The sequence below is a fragment of the Arachis duranensis genome, chromosome 1 (assembly GCF_000817695.3).
Source record: "Arachis duranensis cultivar V14167 chromosome 1, aradu.V14167.gnm2.J7QH, whole genome shotgun sequence".
Taxonomy (NCBI): Eukaryota; Viridiplantae; Streptophyta; class Magnoliopsida; order Fabales; family Fabaceae; genus Arachis; species Arachis duranensis.
Genome location: NC_029772.3, coordinates 88,481,872 through 88,504,149, shown reverse-complemented (window position 1 = coordinate 88,504,149; position 22,278 = coordinate 88,481,872). Strand labels below are relative to the sequence as shown.

The window sequence follows — 22,278 nt, the reverse complement described above, 5'->3', positions numbered from 1 at the left end:
ATGACTATTAATCCTAAAGCATTTTTCTTAATTTAATGTTTGGAAGATTAAGAGAATTATTTCAGAAAATTTTAAAGCTAAATGAGATAGCCGAATAAAATTTAGTCTTTACCAAAAGAAAGATTATTAACAAGTAGTTTTATTTTGCATTATCAAATAATCGATCATGTGTAAATGACTTACTTGTTGCATTAGAGAGACACGGGGTTTTATTTAGGTGATTTGTAGTTTGTATATAGTATTAATTTTGATTACGAAACTTGGAAAGGAGGGATTTCAGGCAAGTCTTATTTTATTGTTTGGATGCCATGCATATATAATTAACAATCACCGTTATAATACTCCCTGTTCAACTTGTCTAAAACTGCGTTAAAAACATGATAAATCTACAAATTCCGGGGTTTAAACATAACCATAATACTTCAGAAGCGGCAAATTCCCAACCGGAGTATGTATATACGACATAAGTTCACTTGTTTTAAAACGGAAGAAAATTGTTGACATATATTTTAAGAGACGTGGCCACCTACAAACAGAAAAAGGGCACCGCTGCTAAAGGCAAAACGATTAAATTTTCATTCAAAACTTGTTTCTTGGCAGAGTATATAACAAAATTTCTGAAACAACTTAAGCAACTTAAAAACTTTGAATGTGTCTTTAAAGAAAACCACTACAAAATATTAAAAAACATTTCATGCAACCGGGACCGCAGGGGCCTCAATATCATTCGCCAAGGCTGGGACGGCAGCAGCAACAGGAATCCTGTTGTATTCTTCTTCCTCCTTCGGTGGGTGAATTGTGACAATATCAGGAAGGGGAGTTTTGGGACCAAGCTTCCCTTTGGGATCCCAATCAAGCATGATCTTGACCTTAATACCAAGAACACCCTAAAAGAAATAGAAACAAAATTTCTTATCCAAATCCCTCCATAACAAAAACAAAATGCATACACTATCAATGCAATCAAAGGAAGACTAGTCAAAAAAAGTATATACTGACCTGCCTAAGGAGTACATGTCTTACAGCAGAATCAATGTAGTCATTGACTGGTTGCCCTGAGGAAATCATGTACCCATCCTTGAACTTCATGGATTTAGCTCGCTGAGCCCTCAACTTACCACTAACGATGACCTGCGCAGAATCAAAATGTTTTCACAACCTAAGTATAACAAGGAAACCTGAAATCAGTTGCTGTAAAGAACAAACCTCGCATCCCTTGGCGCCATTTTCCATAACAAACCTCAAAACACCATAGCAGGCCCTGCAAAAGTAGTTTTAGAAATAAATTTTATATTGTTTAGTGGTACAGATAAACAGCAAGGGAAGTATCCTATTCATTAGAAGAATGTGCATACAGCAACCTGACTAACACCAGCCCCTAACATAAAAAAAATGAAGATCCAAATAAATACAAAACATCATTCATTCAAAAAATAAAACAAAATTTACAATGTAACAAACCAATCAGAGCAATATAATGACATAGCAAAAGAAGCAGTAGCTAAAGAGTTAATATTAAAAGATTTATCCCCCCAGCATTACAACATGAATATAATAGAATTTCATGAATATAGATGATATGGAGGACATAATGATTTAGTCATCTTCCGACACAAACTTGGTGGAGCAGGCACCAAATTTGCTTTAAAGATGACAAAGCATGCTATTCTTCAATCATCAAATCAAACCAGAGAAATCCGAGAAAGCAGCCAGCACATTTTGATGTACAAAATAGCAGATTGATTCATGACGAAAAATCAAGTAATACATAGCATAGGATTTGATTTAAATATACACAATTACACATCTAAATAACACTGACTAAAATTATATACCTTCTTACAGCAAGACCACCAAGAAGCTTGTAGCGTAGTGATTCGGCTTGAGCAATAGCGCACAAGCCCCTGTTGTTGACCCTCTCAGCATACAATTCAACACTGTTCTCAGGAAACTTAAATCTCTTCTGCACCACCGATGTTAGCTCCCTGATTCTCCTTCCCTTCTCACCTACATTTTGCATACAATAATATTAAATAACAAAATCCGAAGAAAAAAATATTTGGAAGGAAAAAATCAGAAGAGTGATAATGGAAGCACGCACCAAGAACTGCTTGGGTTCTGGTAGCTCTGATAATGATCTCGGTACGCATTGGGGTAACTCTAACCTCAACACCGGAGTAGCCATCCTCAGCGAGCTCTCTTGTAAGAACCTCATTCAGCTCCGCGAAGAAAACTCCGTCAGCTACGAACTGCATAACATAGTTTTAGATCGAATGAAAATAAAAGGTGAATTCCATTTACGAATGGAGAAAGTGAGAGAGTTTAGACCTTTCGCTTCTTGCTCATCTGAATCGCCGCCATGGTGGAGAATTAGAGGTACAGATCGATACACCAACGGTGGCTGTAGCTGTGGATGAGTGCCTCTCTGCAAAGTGCAAACCCTAATTTACAAGCGATGGGGTTTTGTTGGAGTAAAGGTATCCATTATATATGTCGAGCCTAAAGGGCCTCATCATTTGTGGTTGTATTGGGCCATTAATGGGCCTCATCATTTGTTTTTGTGTTGGGCCATTAGTGGGCCTCATCATTTGTGGATGTATTGGCCCATTAATTGGGCTTAAGGCACAGTATGGAAACCCAGTAAAGAGAAGTGTTTTGATATTTTGGATTTGTATTTAAATTAATTATTATATTTAAATGTAACGTTGCTAATTAAAAAGTTTAAAATGTTAAACCACAGATAATTTATGTTAAAAATAATGAGTTAATTTATACTTTCACACTAAAAAAATTAACTTCAAAGATAAAAAATATTAATCATATGACCAATAAAAAGTTTAGCAAAAATATGGAAGAAATGGAAAAAGAGTAGTAAACCATATATGATAGTTGTAATATATATAAAAAATTACATTTAAATAAGATAAATCAACAAAGGTTCAGAAATTTGAAATTTCTCTACAAAGAACGTTTATTGTTGGAGATTAATCTAGTCATTACTGGATTATTATTCTAAATTAAAACGCTTAAATTCTCCTTGAACTTTATCTTAGATAAAACTAAATATAACTTTTCAAGTGAAAACACAGGTTTCAGCTGAATATAATTTACGAACGAAGCAAGGCAATGATATATATCTTTAAAGAACGAGATTATCTCAAATAAAGGATATCTATTATTTTATCTTCCTACTTCATATCATACATACACAAGGATAATCTTAGTTATGTATTAGATTAATCAGTTAATTAATTGATGACACACACATAGACACAAGTTTACTCTGCGCAAATTGGAATTACTAAACAGTGGTTTACTTTATGAAGATTTAAGTAATCAGGGATACTAGCTAAGGTGATAGCGATGCGCTTTAATTATTACGAGATAAAAAAAAAAGGAATAAAATAAAACGACAAGATATGAGAGAAGATGATGAGTTTCGTTACCAGTTGGCAGGTGAAACCTCAGTGAGACACGATCTTTGTACCAAACCATTTCCCATATAGTATCACTCATGCAACTTTGCGACGTTAACGGATCACCTAACAGAGAGAGAAGCATAAGGTGAGGTCAACATTCTAAAGTTTATTGTTATTCTTAAAGTATGTATCCAATTTTTAAATAAAAAAAATTATCTATATATTCCAAATACTATGTGAAGAGAGTGGCTTTGTGAAGCATCAACTCAATGGACTTTAGTTAAAGAGAGAAAGAGGGAAGGAAATTAAAGAAAGTAGAAAGGGATGATTACATATTAAAAATTATCGTCAAATTATTATAGTGCTCATTCGGGCATAATTAAACATTTGTGGCATGGGGTGTGGGATCATTAGTTTATTATACTACTTTGTATTACTTTAATTGGGTCCAACAAATGATGTAGATATATGCAAAGTTCCATTATTATAAAATAGCTTTCATGGGGCAAACTAGAGTTGAGCCTCCTTTCCAACCTATTTGCTGGAAATGCAAGGAACAAAGAGAAAGAAAGGCAAAAGTAGATTCCCACCGCACATGTCATGTACTACACAATGTCTAATTTGTCTTGGCTTGCCCTTGGGACCAATCCATTTATTTGTGTGTGATATTCTTCCCCTTTGATTATTGGAATTACCTCAAACATATAATATTATATTTTTCTTTTATTGTTACCTTTTTTTTTACATTGCTCCCCCTACTAATACTAGGGATTTTTTTTCCTCCTTTGTTGGAAATTGGATTTTGGGTTTAATATTATTAGCTGCTACGTTATCTTCCCTTATTGGCGGCTGATGAGGAATTAATTAATTACTAAAAACAAATTTTGAGTCACCCAATTTGTTACCATTATTCTCATTTGGTCCTTCTCCACCGTTTGGTCATGATATGAGTCATTTCTATTTGTTAATTATATCAGCATCTTATCTTTTGAACGCAAGTGAAACAAAAAATAATGTAAAAAGAAATCCACTAGTTCTTGAATTGATACCTAGGGATAAGACTCCCACATCCACATCTATCATGAACCTTTGTAAGAAGAAAGCAACTCTTGTAGTCGTATTCCCCATAGAGATTTCAATGCATGGACCAATTAAAGCTTTAAATGTTACAATTAACCTTTCTTAAGTCACACTCTCAATAATTGTATATAGATATGATGATATGTAAATTATCATAGTTTTTGGGTTTCTGAGTGGTAGTCCAAGAGCCCCGTGAGGTCATGGTTAAAATGATTGTCCACCCAATTATAAAGAGGAAAAGAAAAAGAGGGATCTAACAATTATTTTAATCATTATTTTAGTTTATTATTATAAAACGAAGTATATAGATTACATTTAAAGTGAAAATTATAATATTCTACAGTATCTTATAACGAGGATACAATAAATATGAAATGAATGAAGGGGAAAAGAAGGAGGAGGAGTTATGTTGATAATTAATGATGCAGAGTATTGGCATAGGATGAATGTACAAAAGGAGGAAAAGGTGCACTCCATGAATGTGCAAAATGTAAATCAGAAAGAGGCCATTGTCAGCAATCACTCATGTGGGCCTTTTTATCTCCTAAGATCAGGAAAATTAAACTACAATTAACTGGGTCCACCAACAACAAAGACATATGCGCAATCAGGGAGAAACAAAGAAAGAGAGAGAAAATACATATGCCAGGGAATTATCAAAGTATAAGGTTGTCATATAGGACATCAATAACATAAAGAGAATAAAAAGGAGGGGAGAAAAATTGGAAAGTAAAAAATAAGTGAAAAAGAACCTGAGCAGGAAGGGATAAGCATGGAGAAGTTCAAGTTTAGTTCCATCGCCAAAAGAGAAGAACCATTTGGGTCCCTTGTGATGTTGTTGGGCGTCACTGTTTACACACATCTGCATCTAGGGGACTCTAGTGCTTTGTATTTTTACTTTTTAATCTTAGAAGACTTTTATTTATTTCATACCTAACACTAGTCATTGGGTATAAGAAATAAAGAAATTAATAAAAACTTACACCTAGTCAAAAGACCTTTCATCTCTTATCTGAGATTCTGTTCTTTGTGGTGGTGCGTGATAGGGAACTTAACCAAGGTTTTTCTTTTTTTTTTTTTCTTTCAAAATTTAAAGCTGCTTTGATTTCTTCCAAATGTTACAGAGCATCTTCACAGATATGTATGCAGTTCTCAGTTGTCACACCCCACAGGAAACATATGATTAGTAAAACCAGGTTAGAGTTTTCTTAGTAAAAAGAAGAGAGGCACTGGGTACATGGGAATAGGCCTAAAACAGTATCTGCAACCCTCTTTCTCACTTTCAGTTCTTCTTAGGTAAGTATAGAACTAGAAACAACATTTTGGGGTTGAAGTTGAAATTGCAAAGCGAATAAAGGTACTATGAAGAGTTCCCATCAAAAGTAGATAAGGGATGGTCCTTGCAGAAGAAGGGGGGAAAAAGTACCGAGGGCAAAAATTAATGTAGGTCTTTCTAAACAAGGAGGAAATCAGAAAAAGGTTTATTGAAGCTAAAAGCCCTTATCTCATGCAATCTACCTAATCATACAACAAACATAAACGAGAAAAAGCAGATCAGATTACATTATATTCCATCACATGTTCAAAAGAGAAAAATAAAATAAAATAAATTTAAAATAAGAATAAAAATGGATGGAATGATGAAAAGAAAAGGCATTTGCATTTAGCTTTTAAACAACACGGCATGATTACATTAGTAACACACACATGGTCGATTTCTATAAGATCAACAGTTACCAAGTTATGGGAGGAATTCTGGAAAATCATTCTTCTTTTTTTTTTTTTCTTATTTTGAGTTGTAAGAAGTGATGACGAGATTCAGCCTAATGTTGTTCTACTACTCCACCAAGCAATAAAGAAAACAGAGAAGAAAAAGAAAAAGAAAGTAAGGTGCCTAAGTAGGCCTGTGTCGCTTGTGGGTGGCTTTACCATCTGATTTCACAGCACCACTGGAATCCCCTTCAGAAGAAACTTCCATGGATTTGGTAAAGTTGCTTGAAAGATCAGCATAGAGGTCAACCACTCTTCTTATGTTGTTGTTGAGCTCCCTAATAAGGCCAACGTTCCTGCTTAGGTTGTCAGGCACCTTGGACTCATGATTCTGGTTTATCTCATTGATGAGAACCCTGTTCTGATCCAAGATGTTCTGCACTTGAACAAAGCTCTTCTGAAATGACTGCAAAATCTTGCTATCAATTTGAGTACCATTGCCAAGCCCAGAGAATGTGTCACCCTCCATTCTTTGTTTCTCCCAGTCAAAAGGTTAATCAAGTAAATCAGAACCAGCCCTGCATCATTGAAGGAGTAATAATAAGGATGTAGCAAAGATTGGAAGTGCTTGAAAATAAAAAATGAATAATATAATATAATATTAAATGTTAATATTTTATTTATGCATAATCATATCCTACTATCTGCACCTGCCTGCACTAACCAATACAGAGAGACAAAACACAAGCAGTTTTGGAATTGTTTAAGGCACTGTGCAGACGAGACAAGCTCTGTTGAAGAAATCATGACCACCATAAGGCCACTTTTGCCACTTTTTCAGAGGAATCAGATTATATAACTTATTGTTATTGTTATTATTACATGTTGTCATTGTAAGTTTTTGTTATTACTACTATAATAATTACTGATTGATGGTGTTACTATTAATTACTACAGTAGTATTATTTTTGTTTTTTTATATTGTATCATTATTACGATGAGATGAAAAAAATAAAAATAAACTAAAAAGCAGATCCCATTTTCCATAAAAGGAACCTTTTTTATTGTACTCAGGAAATACCTACCTAAAGCACAGACTTCCAAAGAAGAATCTGAGAGGGAAAAAAGAAAAAAAAAAAACAGTCAATGATGCAGAAGGAGATGAGGCTATACGAAGGTACTACTGCAGAGACAGCATCATTAACCCTTTTCGAGCAAAATTACCAAAAACAAAACAAAAATAAAACCAAATTAACTGTCCAAATGTTCCATACATATGCACACATTGAATAAAACCAACCCAAAAAAAAAAAATCTAATTTAATAATCTCAACTTGTCAATACTAAAAATTCAGGAAAAACAAAATTAAACCAAAAATATAAAATCCCCAAGACAACATTTTTAATACCGGGAACTGAAACTGTTTCTCAATTGTACTTGGAAGACTTGCACTTGCAGCAGCATAAATTCCTTTGAACAGGTAACAGGAAATCGGTTCAAGAGAAAAAATAAATAAATAAAAAAAGAACCTGATTGAGTTCCGAAGGTTCCAAGGCATCACAAAAGTAACTAAATGCAATTGAAGAGATCTCAACAAAAAAAGTATTATATTGAAAGAGTCACGAGGATGATGAAGAGGAGGAGGAAAAGAAAGAGCGGAACTGATAAAACCAAAGAGTGTGTGAACGGAGATTGAGAACACAGAATAATGGAAACAAAAGGCTAGAGAACAAAAATCGCATTTTTAGCTAAGCATAATTACCATGTTCACTGTTGTTTGTTTTGGAATATGGATATTAAGAAATAAAATATGAAATGATTCGGAAGGCTTATCGTTAATAGTATAATAAACAATAATAATTAATTATTAGTATAGGAATGAATGAATGAGAGAGAGAGAGAGAGAAATCGAAAGCGTACATACCTTGAAAATCTGGAACATTATAGTAGTGAGGGAGAAGGGACAGAGATTGAAAGAGGAAGACGAGGGATTCCCGAGGAGGAAGAAGAGAGTGATAATTGAAAAAGATCGGCGATTGAATCGAATCTGTGAAGCGAAGGGTGTTGTGTGTTTGTGTGCCCTGTGAATGAATTTGAGAAAGAGAGAGAGAAAGAAAGAAAGAGAGAGAATGTAGATTTGACAGTCACGCTCGGACCCCTCTGTGCCTTAATATTTAGCACTATTCTATAATGAATATCCACCTGTTTTTTCCCCTTTTATAATTTCCCTATGTCACATTAAATATAGATACACCCTCACTCCCACCCAGAGGGACCTCCTCTTATGTACTCTACCTTCTATCAACTATTTTTTATGAGTAATTTTCAGACTAATTCAATCAAAATTATTATTCCTCTCATTTGATTTATACCTAAAAATTATTAAATTTTAGGTTTAATTATTCGATCGCTCTCTCTAATTTTACTTGAATTTTTAATTAATTCTTTATACTAAAATTTTATAACTAAATCTTTATCTGTTTAATTTTTCAAAGTTCGTTAAGAAAAAAAATTGTATAGGATGAGATTGGATTCTGAGCGCGAGATCTACATAGTAGAAGGCTGATTAAATTTGTCGATTAATCGGCTGGTAGTTCTGTAAAGACACTCTGATACTAAAGTAAGTGTTCATACGATAAAGCGTCTAATTAATGTAAAATTGTGACGTACTTGGAGGAGGAATAGGTCTCTTCCTTTTATTCTTACTTCTTGGGTGGGCCTTTTTGCTCAAGCCTATTCGTTAAGAAGCTTTCATCAGCTGATCAGAGCTTCACTATGAGATGGTATCACACTAGAGACACCCCTGACTTATACGGGTCGGATATCCATCGGGTTACAAAGCCCGTCGAATGAACTTTTGGTTTTTATTGGGTTGGGCCAAAACACTATTTTAACAAAAGCGTTAAAAAAATAAAATATTCTATTAAACTATATAGAATATTCAACCAAGTATTAGACATATTCGTTTTGTTTAACGAAATATTTTCATTAATTTCAATATTTTTATCACAACAATAACTTAATTACAAATCTGATATAGTATAAAGACCCAATCAAAAAAATATATAAATACCTAACTAAAAATTTAATGAAACAATAGAAACCAACAAAATAATTATACCTAAATTTTACAATCATTTTATTAAATGAAAAAGGCTTAAACTTTAATATTTTCAATCTAATAGTTTAACCAAAAATTATTGGGATATTAGTTTTTAGCTATTTTGATTAATATTTGACCGGCATAAATATTAATTTGTCTTAAATAAATAAATTTTATTAATTTATGTATATAAATTATAATAAATATAGATATAAATTATATTAACTCGTGTGTATAAATTTATGAATATAAATATAAATTATATATTTTTTATGTATAAATTTTTATAAAAATAAATATAAATTATTACTAACTAAATATTGACTCAAAATAATAATATTTATTGATTATATAATATTATTATAATTTATTATGTTTTTAATTATTATTAATTAATTACTAACTAAAGATAATAAATTAGTCACCAAAAAAAACTAAAGATAATAAATTGTACTGTAACATTAAGTATTTGTGTCGCATTTTAATTTGGCAGGTTTACAAGAAAATATTCCAAGAAGGTCGTCGAGAGGGTGAGATAATTAACTTGAATGGTAATACTTGATTAGGAAGGAAGCTTGTGTAAGGTCTCATTGTGGTCTTAGAGGATATAATGGATAAGAAACATGAATATCAGTATTTGACAGTTTTATGCTACTGCATTTTTAACTCATAATTGGGAATATATGAGCTGTATGATTTACCTAGCATCAAATCGGTGAAGCCGCAGAGGACGAATCAATTTGCATAGAACTACAATGTTCATATTTTATATACATATTGCATGCTTGTTTATTTTCACCATTTGATATTTGAAGTTTATTTTCGTGTTGTTTTCTATAAAATCTGTTGTTCATTTTCCTTGAGCTGCTAATATGCTCTTTTGTGAGCTTCTTTGCACCATCAAAAAATAAAAGTTAATTTATAAATCTAACTTTTATAGTTTTATCTTATGTATGTTATAGTTTATATTTCATAAAAAAAATTTACTTTTGTATTTTTAAACCTAATTTTTAATTCTTAAAAAATATTTATTTTTTTTACTGAATAAAACTAATCCAATCTGAATTATATGCTTTGAATTAGATTGATTTTTCTTTCAAACCATTCTTAAATGTACCATAATTATACCCGTACTTTTTCAAAGTACTACGCTAAGTAATTTAAATCTGTATATGTTATATTTATAGTCGTAAGTATTATCACATGAATAGTGATTCTACAATTTAATATTATTTATATTTTATATATTTGATAAGAAATTAATGTTTCATATTTGACTATTTTTAATTTATATCACAAACTAAAATATTTTTACTTATATATTTGTTAATAATCAACAAGTGATAAGTTACTACATTCAGTGATGAGACTCTATTTATAAAAAATAAAAATTAAAATAAATATAAAATTTTAACAATTTAGTAAAAATATGTTACAAATTGTAATCTCTTTTTATAATTCCTTCCTGAAAAATTTAACTGCAAAACAAAACATGAAAATAGAAAAAAACACCAAACCTAACTAAAATTATCAGACACAAAATTTCCTAGGAAAATAAAATACAAAGATAAGTAGAAAAAATTGTGTGGATCAAACTTTACACCTCATCAATATGTGCTCTTAACAATAATTACACGGAGGAGTTTAGTTAAACATATTTGTTAAAGTATTAAAAATTTATCGAGCACTGAAAAATTTTAAATCCTTATTTTAAAGTTTAGAAAAATTATAAAAAAAAGTTAAATAGGTAATCTCAGGAAGTACTCATCATGTTTGCTGGTAAAACTGGATTTTTAAAAGTTCTGGTACAAGAATTTGTCCTCATTCTCAAGTCCTTTCCTAGCTCTGAAGCATCACTCCTTGATATTTTCCTTTTTTCTTATTGCCACGTGGCTCATTCCTGATGTCAAGTTTTCCATGATGATGCGATCCCGTTTCGCCAGCTAACAGCGAGTTTCGTCATTTTCAGCTCAATTAGTAAAAGCTTCTTAACAACCAACTTTGAATTAAATCAATTAATCCAGTAATCAGTTATTCCAACCCTTAAGTATTAAGAATTTAAATTTTATTTTATATATTAGAGTCACATATCTAAAATATTTTTTAATAATTAAAATTTAATACATATAACTAATTACATTATATTATTTTTTTAGTTATTTGACTAAATTTTTAAAGTGGTCCTCTAAATTTGATCCTATACTAATTTTACCTCTGAAATTTTAACTGTGCTATTTTGGTTCCTGAGATTATACTCTGGGCTATATACAAATTTTTGAGAAGATTTTTCGCATGACTCAATAATCAAACTGCTGATCTGATACAACCAATACCACGTGAAATGTTTTAATGTATGATTTTTTAATTGAGTTCCTGTCATTTTTATAAATCCTAAAGAAGAAGAGGATAAAGATATTTTTTGCATATCTATAATATTATAATATATTTTAAATATCAATATTCAACTAAAATATTATTTTTATCATCATATTAAAAATAATTCTGTAAATATTTTCTAAAAATTTGAAAATAATTTATTTATTAAAAAATTAAGAAATTTAAATATAATAAAATAATTGAATGATATTTTCTTTAGCTGTGGAAACATTATTTGATTAGGCAAGGAAGAAAGAAGAATGTTGAAGAAAGTGGGGTCCATGAATGAAGTGTGTGACGCTCACGGCGACGACACCAATGGGAGTTCGAGATTGAGTGAGTGGATACGCTTCCCCACACGGATGCCACCCTCTGCTGTTCTTCACACACTCCGCTACTTTGGCTTCACAAAAAAGAGACCCTCTCTTCCCCTTTCAGTGCCATAAGTAACTCGTAAGTACGAGTGCAATATTCATTTCAACATTACTTTGACATGTTATAATCACCAATCAATCATGATATGTTGATTAACCTTCGATGCTTGATGTTAGGTTTCAGCTAACCTAACTTATTATAACAAGATGTTGAAAACGCCAATTTTTTTCCAAGAGATCATGATATTAATCTTTCAACCAAATGAATTATAACAACCACTTAATTTGATAAATAAAATAAAATAAGCACCACTTAATACTATTTAGAAATTTAAGAAATTATCCGAAGAAGATACCTATGCTCTAAGCCTAGTAGTGTAGCATCTCCCGACAGCAGGTGCTTTGTTTTCTGCAATTTGCACCTAATCAATGAAGGCTTCTTTTGCTTTCACCATTTGCTATGGCTGTATGCTGCTGCGGCATAAGAAAACAATGAAAAAGAAAGGGTATCAAAGGACGTAATTGTGCATCATATGCTGACATGTATTGCAATTTTAACTAATTTAAAAGTCTCAGTGATAACAATGATTATCTGGAATCACCAGAATTGGTTATCTCAGTTAGAGACACATCCACATTTCAACACAAATGCTTCAGTAGTTTAGGGCCAGTGGGCATAAATTCCCTCGTCCCTCCAAAGAAAAAGAAATATTACCTCAGTTTCACAATAGTTTAATACATCAATTTCAAATGTAACTAAAAAGGGAGGATTTGACATTTTGGCTATAAGTGAAACAAATTAAGAGAGTAAACCAAAACCAGCTTTGTCTAATCATGTACTGACATTGGGCTCATTCTTAAACGCTTTTTGCTAAGTATGGAATACTGCACACTTTGTAAATTCGTTAAACCTAAACTCTTTATTTGTTATTTGAATGGTCTGGATTTAAAAAGGTAACATGTTAATCAGGTTAATCATTTTTTACAAGTTTTAAAATTTTTTTATAAGTCTCAGATATTGGGCTGAAGTTTAAAATAAAAAAATAGTGTATAAATATTAAAAACAACATGTCTGTAAAAAAAATTACTAAACTTTAGATTATAGTAAACTAAATATTGTTTGGATTACATTATTCAAAATCACTTTTAGGTAAAAAATTACAGAAAAGGACATGAATTTAAATAATTATTTTATATTATCTTATAATTTTATTTTAAATATTTAAATAAATTTTAATATTTTTTTAGTACTCTCAATATTCTTTAGTACTCTAATAGGATTAATAGAATCATAATACAAAGTAAAAAATATTCCATGTATAAAAAAATAATAATAACAGTAAAAAAACTCAAATAAACAAAAAAAAACAGAAGTTTTATAAAAAACAATAATATACGTAAGAGAGTATTAGAAAAAATATTATAAAAAAAACAAACATATAAATAATGAAGGACATAATTGGTACATAGAACATATTTTTTAATCCAACGTGAAAAGCTAAACGGAAAAGCTAGAATTTATAGCTTTTGGTAAACCTGGGTTGAACATAGAAATCACTTCTGTGTTTAGAGTACAAAAATGTTGCCAAACACAAAGATGAAGCGTTCAAGAAGCTCAAACGCGCTTTTCTCTTCTCCAACGCAAATCCAAACACACCCTATGTCATTTGAATTATAACTCGTTGACAAAGAAAGAAATACTCTTAATTATATTTAAATAGAATAATTATTTATTAGGCTCATTCTTATACAAATACAAATTTTTCTTAGTTTTATATCTGTAATATTTTATACCAATTAGCTTCAAAATTTAATTATTTTTTGAATAAATTAATAAAAAATAATACAAATAATTGTTTAAATAAAATTATATTTTAATTTTCATTCTATTAAGTACAAGTTGAGGATAATTTGAAATAAAAGATAATGGATTTGTTATAACTGTCATGTATTTTGTGCTTTGACTGCATCATTATTTGAGAATTATGGCGCCTTCATGGAGACCGGTTCTTCTACAGAATCAGTTTGGAGTTAGCCAACTAGCAGCAGCGACAGACAGCGTCTTCCTTTTCTATGGCAGAAATTTTTTTGGCTTTAAAGGTCCATTTATAGTAGAGGTGGAATGGAGTAGGTTCAAGAGCGTCAAAATCTGTGGCTAGACAGAACAATGGTAAAAACACCTGCTAGTAAACAAAACAGTGAAAATACTTGAAGACATCACATCAACAATAACAGAATAACAGAGGAATTGGATTAAATTTTTCTAGGTATTTTTTGTGTGTAAAGATGGTCATCTATTAAACGAGCGAATTAGTTTTTTTTGTTAGTGTCCGGTTTGTTTGTTCACCCCATAACAAAAAAAATAATAACAATAATAAATAAATTTAATTTACCTAATCATTTTTTATAGTATGTTAACTTTTAAAGAGTGTTGCACTCCCTACTTTACCTGGAATGCACTAGCTTTCACCCTGACATTGTATATTATAAGCTTAATTTTGTTTTATTTGGTCAGATAGCTTAATTTTACAATAAATGCTAAAAGATAATTAAAATTTATTATTACCCATGTTTCACACACACACACAACACACTCACACACACTACCATGGGTATCATGGGTTCTTAAACCAACAACCAGCCTCAACTAGGATTTGAACCCGAGTGCAGCGTTGTATGAGGCGAACAGGTAAACCAACTGTGCTGGGCCTCAGCTGCCTCTAATTTTATTTCTAAACGGCATTTTGTTTTGGACTGGTTCAAAAATGGCAACTTTGTTAAAGATATTTTTGTTGGGCCTCATAATTGTTTGTGAGCTAACATGAACGCGCAGTTCTTTCCGAAATTCATCTTTTAGCTTAGAGGACTTAGATAGTCCAAAATCCATTTCTTGTAGTCAAGGCCCAACTTAACCGAAACCATTTACAAAAGATATTTTTTAATAATTAAAATTTAATACATATAATCAATTAAATTATATTATTTTATTCATAAATATAAATTAGTGTATGTTTTCGTATTTTGTACGAAATAATATATAAAATTATATAAAGATTTTTATTAAAAAATTAAATAAAAATATATATAATAATTATTTTTCAATAAGTACTTTATATATGATTTGTTTAGATTTTTCAATTTTTTTAATATAGGTGCTTTAAGATTATTTCATGACTAGTAATGTTAGAGAGGACGCACAAAATAACAGTGTTCCTCCTAATGATACTGATATTGACATTTAGAGTAATGCTAATACACTTCATGTTAAATTTGTAGTGATCAGACATTAGTTTTTTTTATTTCATGTTGTTTGATATTATATGAATTTTATGTTTGCAGTTTAATTTACGTATAAATTTTAATTTTTTTATTTTAATTTATGTATGAATATGTAAATCTTAAAGTATTATTTAATTGTTATAAGATGGTAAGAATGGGGAGGGTACTGGTAGGAAAGGATTAGGGTACAATATTTTACTACCCACAGAAAAGGGTTAGGATACAATATTTTACTACCCGCAGGTATAAGTGGAACGAATAATTGAAAAGTTTAAGGATGGCGGGCAGGGCCGGGTAAGGCAAAAACCCGCCTCACTGCCAACCCTATACGTAGTGAATTAGTTCTCGATCTGTCCAGTTAAAAAAAACACCATAGAAAAAAATATAGATTTTTTTAAGTAGAATAATTTCTTATTGATAACAATATTTATGGAGATTTGTTTTTGTTGGAATTTACCTACGACAATTTTATTTGTTAGTATCATATTCATTCTTGAAGTCAAAACAATATCATCAATATTATTACCGGTTAAAATTTTCTATTTTATGACATGATTTTCAAGTTTTTAAACTCAGACTTATGCCATTATAAAAGCTATTAAGTTAGTTAATACTCCTTAATAACATTACTGGAATACCATCGTTGAGTATTAGTTTGTGGGAAGAAAAATTAATAATAATTTTTGTTATTCGATATATAATTTATTCTATTGTAAACTAAATTATTATTTTACTAAATTGTTAAATACATTTTCTTTTAATTTCTTACACCATTTTATTTGGCAATGTTCTCATGTAGTGCACGGAATAATTAATAAAAATATGAGTTTTTATTAAAAATTAAACAAAAAATATATATATAACAATTATTACTATAGATATTTTATAAAGTTATAATTAAAATCAAAGGTTCATGATTTTTAATGTTAAAAATATTAAAAATAATTAGTATTTATTTTAATTAATTTGAGTTGGTTGAGTAGTTATCTCACTCGTCTATTTACAGAAGTATTTTTGAATCCCGCATATGTATATAACAACTCATTGGTGGCTAGCGACAGACCCTTGATAAATGGAGCTTCAATCCGTGGTAAATTAGTTCTGGGCTTGTCGAGTTGGAAAATACGGGAAAAAATAGTATTTGTCTTGAAAGTAGAATAATTATAATTGATAGCAATACTTGTGGAGATTTGTCTTTGTTAAAATTTAAATGTGACAACTTTATTTATTGGTATCATATTCATTCATGAAGTCAAAACAATATGATCAACGTTGTTACCGGTTAATATTTCACATATTATGACATAATTTTCAAGTTTTCAAACTGATATATAGACTTATTTTTTACAAAAGCTATTAGATTGATGAATATTCTTTAGTAATATTACTAAAACACTGTTTGAGTATTAATTTGTGTGAAAAAAAATCATAATAACTTTGGTATTCAATATATATATAAATTTTATTTTATTGAAAAAAATCATTATTCCTAGATTGGTAAATGTATTTTTCTCCCATTTTTATATCAGTTTATTTGAAAATAATTACCGTTAAAAAAATAAATGACTACACTATCTTATAATATAATGTATAAAATAAATTTTTATTTTAAAATTAATTTTGATTAAAATATTATATAAAATTTTAAAGAATTTAAAAAAAGAAATTATTTTTCGTTATAAACATGTTTATTATAATTTTTTTAAGTTTTAAAACCAAACATAATTGTGGTACCTGTATTTATTAAAAGTCATTTTTAATTTGAATTTACCAAATGCAAGTGCTGCAGTTCTTAAAAAGCTGTCTCTTAAAAGACAGTTTTCATAAGTTACTTTCAAAAAGTAAAAGCTTTACCAAACCAAGTCTAGTTGCTTTCAAAAGTACTCTGATCTCAAACACAAACACATCGTCTTTTTTATTTACCAAACACAACATGAGGAGCTTGAGCCTCTTCGAAAATCTTTACCAAGCCTTATGCTTCCAACTTTTAAAAAAAATTAGTTGGTTTATATATAAATTATCTTTATTAAAAATAAAAAAGTAATTTTTTATATATAATCATCTTTAATATATGTAATATCATGTATATATTACGATAACATTTTAATTATTATATGAGTTATTATTATTATTATTTATTTTATTACGTTAGTAAATAATATTTAGATTAAAAGAGAAAAAATATAATTAAAATTTTTAGTTTGATTAAAAATTTTTTGTAAGCATATCTAACTTTTATATATATTAAATGAAATAATATTTAATAATATAGTATATTTTGCAATAATGACTCAAAATATTAACTCAAGTGAGTAAAATCAACCTAAGTCCATGTTCGGATTCTAAATCCGAATTAGGTTCATTGTCTTGGGACTCGACGCAGATGAAGTCCACGTGTCTCATCTCAAATCGGCTCAAATTGAATTTCCGTTGTTAGTTAAAGATGATATTGGATGCCCGCGTGAACCTAGCAGACTTTCGTTCCTGTTCTTTGCTCCTATCTTTTTTTTAAAAAATACCCTCTGTCCCCTCTCCATTTTCGTCGCAAGTCCCTCTTTAATTATCCCCTTAAAGAATGCAGATACTACCCATAGTTATCTATAGATATTTTTTTAATTCTTTTAAATAAAAAAAATCATAATATAATAATCATAAAATAATTAATTCAATATAATTTAACACAATTTATAATATATTCATTATAATAAATAATATTTCAAAAAAATATAAAAATATCGTCCAACAAATTACATAACATAATTTTTTGGAACAAAACTGAGCGATGTAGTGACAAATTTAAGAGACAAAGAAAGTGAGTTAGAGAGAGCGAGATGCAAAATCAAGACTAAAGATGTGTCTAAAAAAAGGTATTTGAATTGGAGGTAAGAATTAAGGTTACTAAATTCAAAAATATATATATTAAAAAAAATCGATAATTTTATATTCACGTTGTTTTAACAGGTCTTATGGAGAGGGTAACTATGTCCCTGTCCCCGTCCATTTCATGTGGATAGGTTCCCACAATCCCACTCATGAAAATTTGACATATTTCTATATATTAAGTCCCAAATCGCAATTAATCTCTACGAATATCTATTTGGCTGTTTTTTTATCATTTCAATTGCTAGCATTCGTCGGTTCATAACGTGAAATTATATCAGTCACTTAGTCAATTCTTAGATAACCAAAGTCCAAGTTATATCATTCTCATAAAATTACATGTATCTTATTATAATAATATTAATAAAAAATAAAATATTTAAGTACTAAATGAGTCACATTTTTCATATATATAACAATGACTAATATCACATTTTATAACTTGTGAAATCATATTATAAACTATTGATAAGTTTGGATTATAAATATAAATTTAAAAAATTTAACTATAAATTTAAATGGCATTAATTTTAAACGGTATAATTTAATAATTTTTTTCAATTTTTATACTAATAATATTAATTTTTCTAACCTTTTTAGTCTATGTTCTTTAATATATTGTTCCTTTAGAAATATTCAATTACATAAATACTATCTACTTCGTTATACAATAGTCTAAAATCTTAATTATTTGGCTTCTAAGGCGATGACCTCTACATTTTCAAATGAAATTTTTTTATCTATATCACCATCTTATAGCAAAATACACCAATTTTTAAATGGAGATCGAAATCAATAACAAAAAAAAAAAAGCCAAATACATGAATGTCTAACTACTATGATACATAGATAAATGTGAAAGTACAATTACACAAGAATTTTTTTAAACCATAATTCAAAATTCACCTATTTATTCTATCAATTAAACAACATATTCGAGCGTCACAATCTTTGTAAGCCGTCATGTAGATTTCCAAACACCTAAAAAACTCTTATTTTCTTTAGTGTAAGTCATGCAAACCTCCTAGTTCATAGACTTTACCATGTTCTCAAATCACATTCATGACCTAAAGATTCAAATCTTTTATAGCTGCAGCAAACCTAAAGACCAAAAAATAATTATAAAACAAAGTTAGTGATAATGATATATTTATATAATTTGGATTAACATTTTAAAAATGATTTTTCTTACCCTATGTAAATTGAATTTATATCCATAACATTTTGAATATTTTGCCATTGAATTTCTATCCGAACACATTTTTAGTGTTCATATTCCATGTTAAAATTGTCAGGGACAGACTTTTCATAAACTCCAACTTGAGAATTTGTCAACCATGGTCTATGAATACTTCATGGTTAACATATTATATATAGCTCTGAATGGGAGTTGGAGAGTTTGGTGGCTTGTATATATCCACGATAAGTCGACGACGTCTCATAGGAAGAAAAAAAATATTGTAAAAACTACCGAATAAAAGAGTAGTTGATAAAAAAATGAGATCCTCTTCTAATATATATGACCTTTTATAACGATAAAATAAAAATAGAAGGAATAAAATTTTATATCAAATAAAAGTATAAGAATTAATAAAATCAATTAGTTAATTAATACAAATAATTAGTATAATTGATTTAATTTGATTTTATTTATTGAATTTAAAAAATAAATAAAAAATAGTTGATTAAATTTAATAAATTAAAAAGACAAATAGAGAAACACTCTTTTTGGAGATAATGATTTTCTTAACTAAATTAATCTGTGTTTATTATATTCAATTAGAATAAATAACAAATTATCTATTTTAATATGCACTTTATAAATTAATAAATTAAAATAATTGATATAATGAATTATAATTAATTAATTGATATAAATTATAATAAGTTATGTAATATTTAAATATCTAATAAAAATAATTAGTTGATATAATTAATTTATTGTAATAAATTATATTTAATGAGTTAAAAAAATAAATTAAAAAATACTTTAAATAATTAATTGTTTGATATAAATTATAATAAATTATGTGATATTTAAATATATAATCAAATCAATTAGTTGCTATAATTAATTCACGGTAGTAACTTGTATTTATTGAGTTAAAAGAAATAGATCGAGAAATACTCTCAAAAGCATGTCACGTCAGCTCCATCATTAAGTGCAGAAATCCGATTTTTATATAATAGAACAAGTGTAATTACCTGTGCCATGCACGTGATAAGATTGAAATTATAATTTTAAATTATTTTTTAAAATTAATTTAAATTATAATAATTTGATTAATAAAAAAATAATATGTTATACATTGTTTATTTTTTTTTTAAATTTAGTATTAATTGGATTAACTCTAAAATAGTTATTAATCGATTTTAATAATCTACTTTCTTCAATAAATCAGACATATATACTAAATGTGATCATAAATAATATAGTAATAGTTAAATCTACCAACAAACATATTAGCTATTATCACACTCTAAAACAAATTAAATATAAAGGCTATTAGCACTCACTTATAAATCTATAAAATCGCACTGTCTTTGATTCGTGCAAGGGTTTATTTATCAAATAAACTTAAAATATAAACAAAAAATATTTAAAAAATGGACCTAGCATCACTTGAAAGAATTATGGAAAATAATCAACTTACCTTATCATCCATAAGAACCATTTTTATGTAAGTCGTGTTGTTCTTGTCAAATTTGGATGAGACTTTTCATAACCTTATAATTCTTGTCTTTATTTTTTAAGTCGTTTTATTCTTGTCAAATTTGGATGGGACTTTCCATAACCTTATAATTCTTGCTTTTATTTTTCAAACTTTTTCATTACATAATCTCTCATAGGTAATACTGTTGATAGAATTGTAGTTAGTATCCTTTAGGTATGAAAAATAATAAACAGAAGAAGTTCTATTTCTGAGGTACGAATTTTCTAGATGATAAATAATTGTAACAATTCACTATTAATCCTTATATATATACACACACTAATTATACACGGTAATAGTTAACAAATATTTTCAATGGAGATACTTACAAAATATATATGTTATCGACATTAATTATATGTCAATATTTTTAGAAAAGAGCTAAAAGAGGAGATATATAAATATATATAATATTATTGCTATATAGGAAGCATACATAAATTGCTACATTTTTATTATATTATACAACTTAAAATTATACTATCATGTTATTATTAATCCTAGATACTTGCTATAATTATATCAAATTTAATTATGAATCTAAATAAATAAAATAGATAACATTCAATATTATTTTTTTCTTTTTTACATTCAATATTACTGTAAATATAAAAAGTAAAATAATTAATGAAAAAATACGAGCAGAAAATAAAACATATTAATTAAAATTCAATTTGTTATCTAATTAATCTTATGTCCATACGATATAATTTTACAAAAATGTTATCAATCACAACTTTTTTTATTCTAAAAAAAAATACACTATATGTAGCCATTAGTAGTACAAAAAATAATTATAAAAATTAATTATTGATATTGATATTAATCATAATTAATTATTAATACTCTAATTTTTCAAAATATATTTGACCTTTTTAAAATATAATATAAAATATAATGCATGTAATACTGTGTAGACCTTTATTATTATTATTATCAAATTAAATGGATCATTATTAATGTGTGCATTATTAATTATCTCCTAATAAAATTATTGCACTTGAATGAGAATTAGAACTATATCAATTAATATAATTAGAATGATTAAAAATATCGATGATTTATAAGTAGTTTAATAACGCATTAAATATTAATTTGATATAATTATAATGAAGATATTTTCTTAAATTAATATAATCATACATTATTCATGAGCTAATTGTAATATAATTAGAATAAATTTATTTGAGAAAAAAATTCATGTATAATTTTCAGAAATTATAATAATTTTTTTATTTATATATATGTATATATTAATTTTGTTAAATAATGATATATATATAATTATATACATATATATAAATAAAAAAATATATGAATTATATTTTGTTAAACTCCATGT

The 22,278-nt window shown here is 28.2% G+C and overlaps 2 protein-coding genes across 4 annotated transcripts; both read right to left on the bottom strand.

Moving 5' to 3' along the window:
- Positions 1-553: 553 nt before the first annotated feature.
- Positions 554-2,454, bottom strand: LOC107457693 (40S ribosomal protein S3-2). The gene is made up of 6 exons (XM_016075862.3): positions 2,329-2,454; positions 2,102-2,249; positions 1,836-2,007; positions 1,207-1,261; positions 1,000-1,131; positions 554-887 (listed from the first exon to the last, which is right to left on the bottom strand). Exons 1-6 carry the CDS (start codon positions 2,359-2,361, stop codon positions 693-695), a joined length of 735 nt encoding a protein of 244 aa, XP_015931348.1. The 5' UTR covers positions 2,362-2,454; the 3' UTR covers positions 554-692.
- Positions 2,455-6,137: 3,683 nt separating this feature from the next.
- Positions 6,138-8,408, bottom strand: LOC107457700 (protein ELF4-LIKE 4). 3 transcript variants are annotated; one of them, XM_016075868.3, is made up of 3 exons: positions 8,135-8,408; positions 7,295-7,321; positions 6,138-6,787 (listed from the first exon to the last, which is right to left on the bottom strand). In XM_016075868.3, exon 3 carries the CDS (start codon positions 6,736-6,738, stop codon positions 6,394-6,396), a length of 345 nt encoding a protein of 114 aa, XP_015931354.1. In that variant the 5' UTR covers positions 6,739-6,787; positions 7,295-7,321; positions 8,135-8,408; the 3' UTR covers positions 6,138-6,393. The 3 variants fall into 3 exon arrangements, with proteins under 3 accessions (XP_015931354.1, XP_015931366.1, XP_015931359.1); XM_016075880.3 differs by lacking the exon at positions 7,295-7,321 and having other exon boundaries at positions 8,135-8,405; XM_016075873.3 differs by lacking the exons at positions 7,295-7,321; positions 8,135-8,408 and adding an exon at positions 7,740-7,903.
- Positions 8,409-22,278: the final 13,870 nt, after the last annotated feature.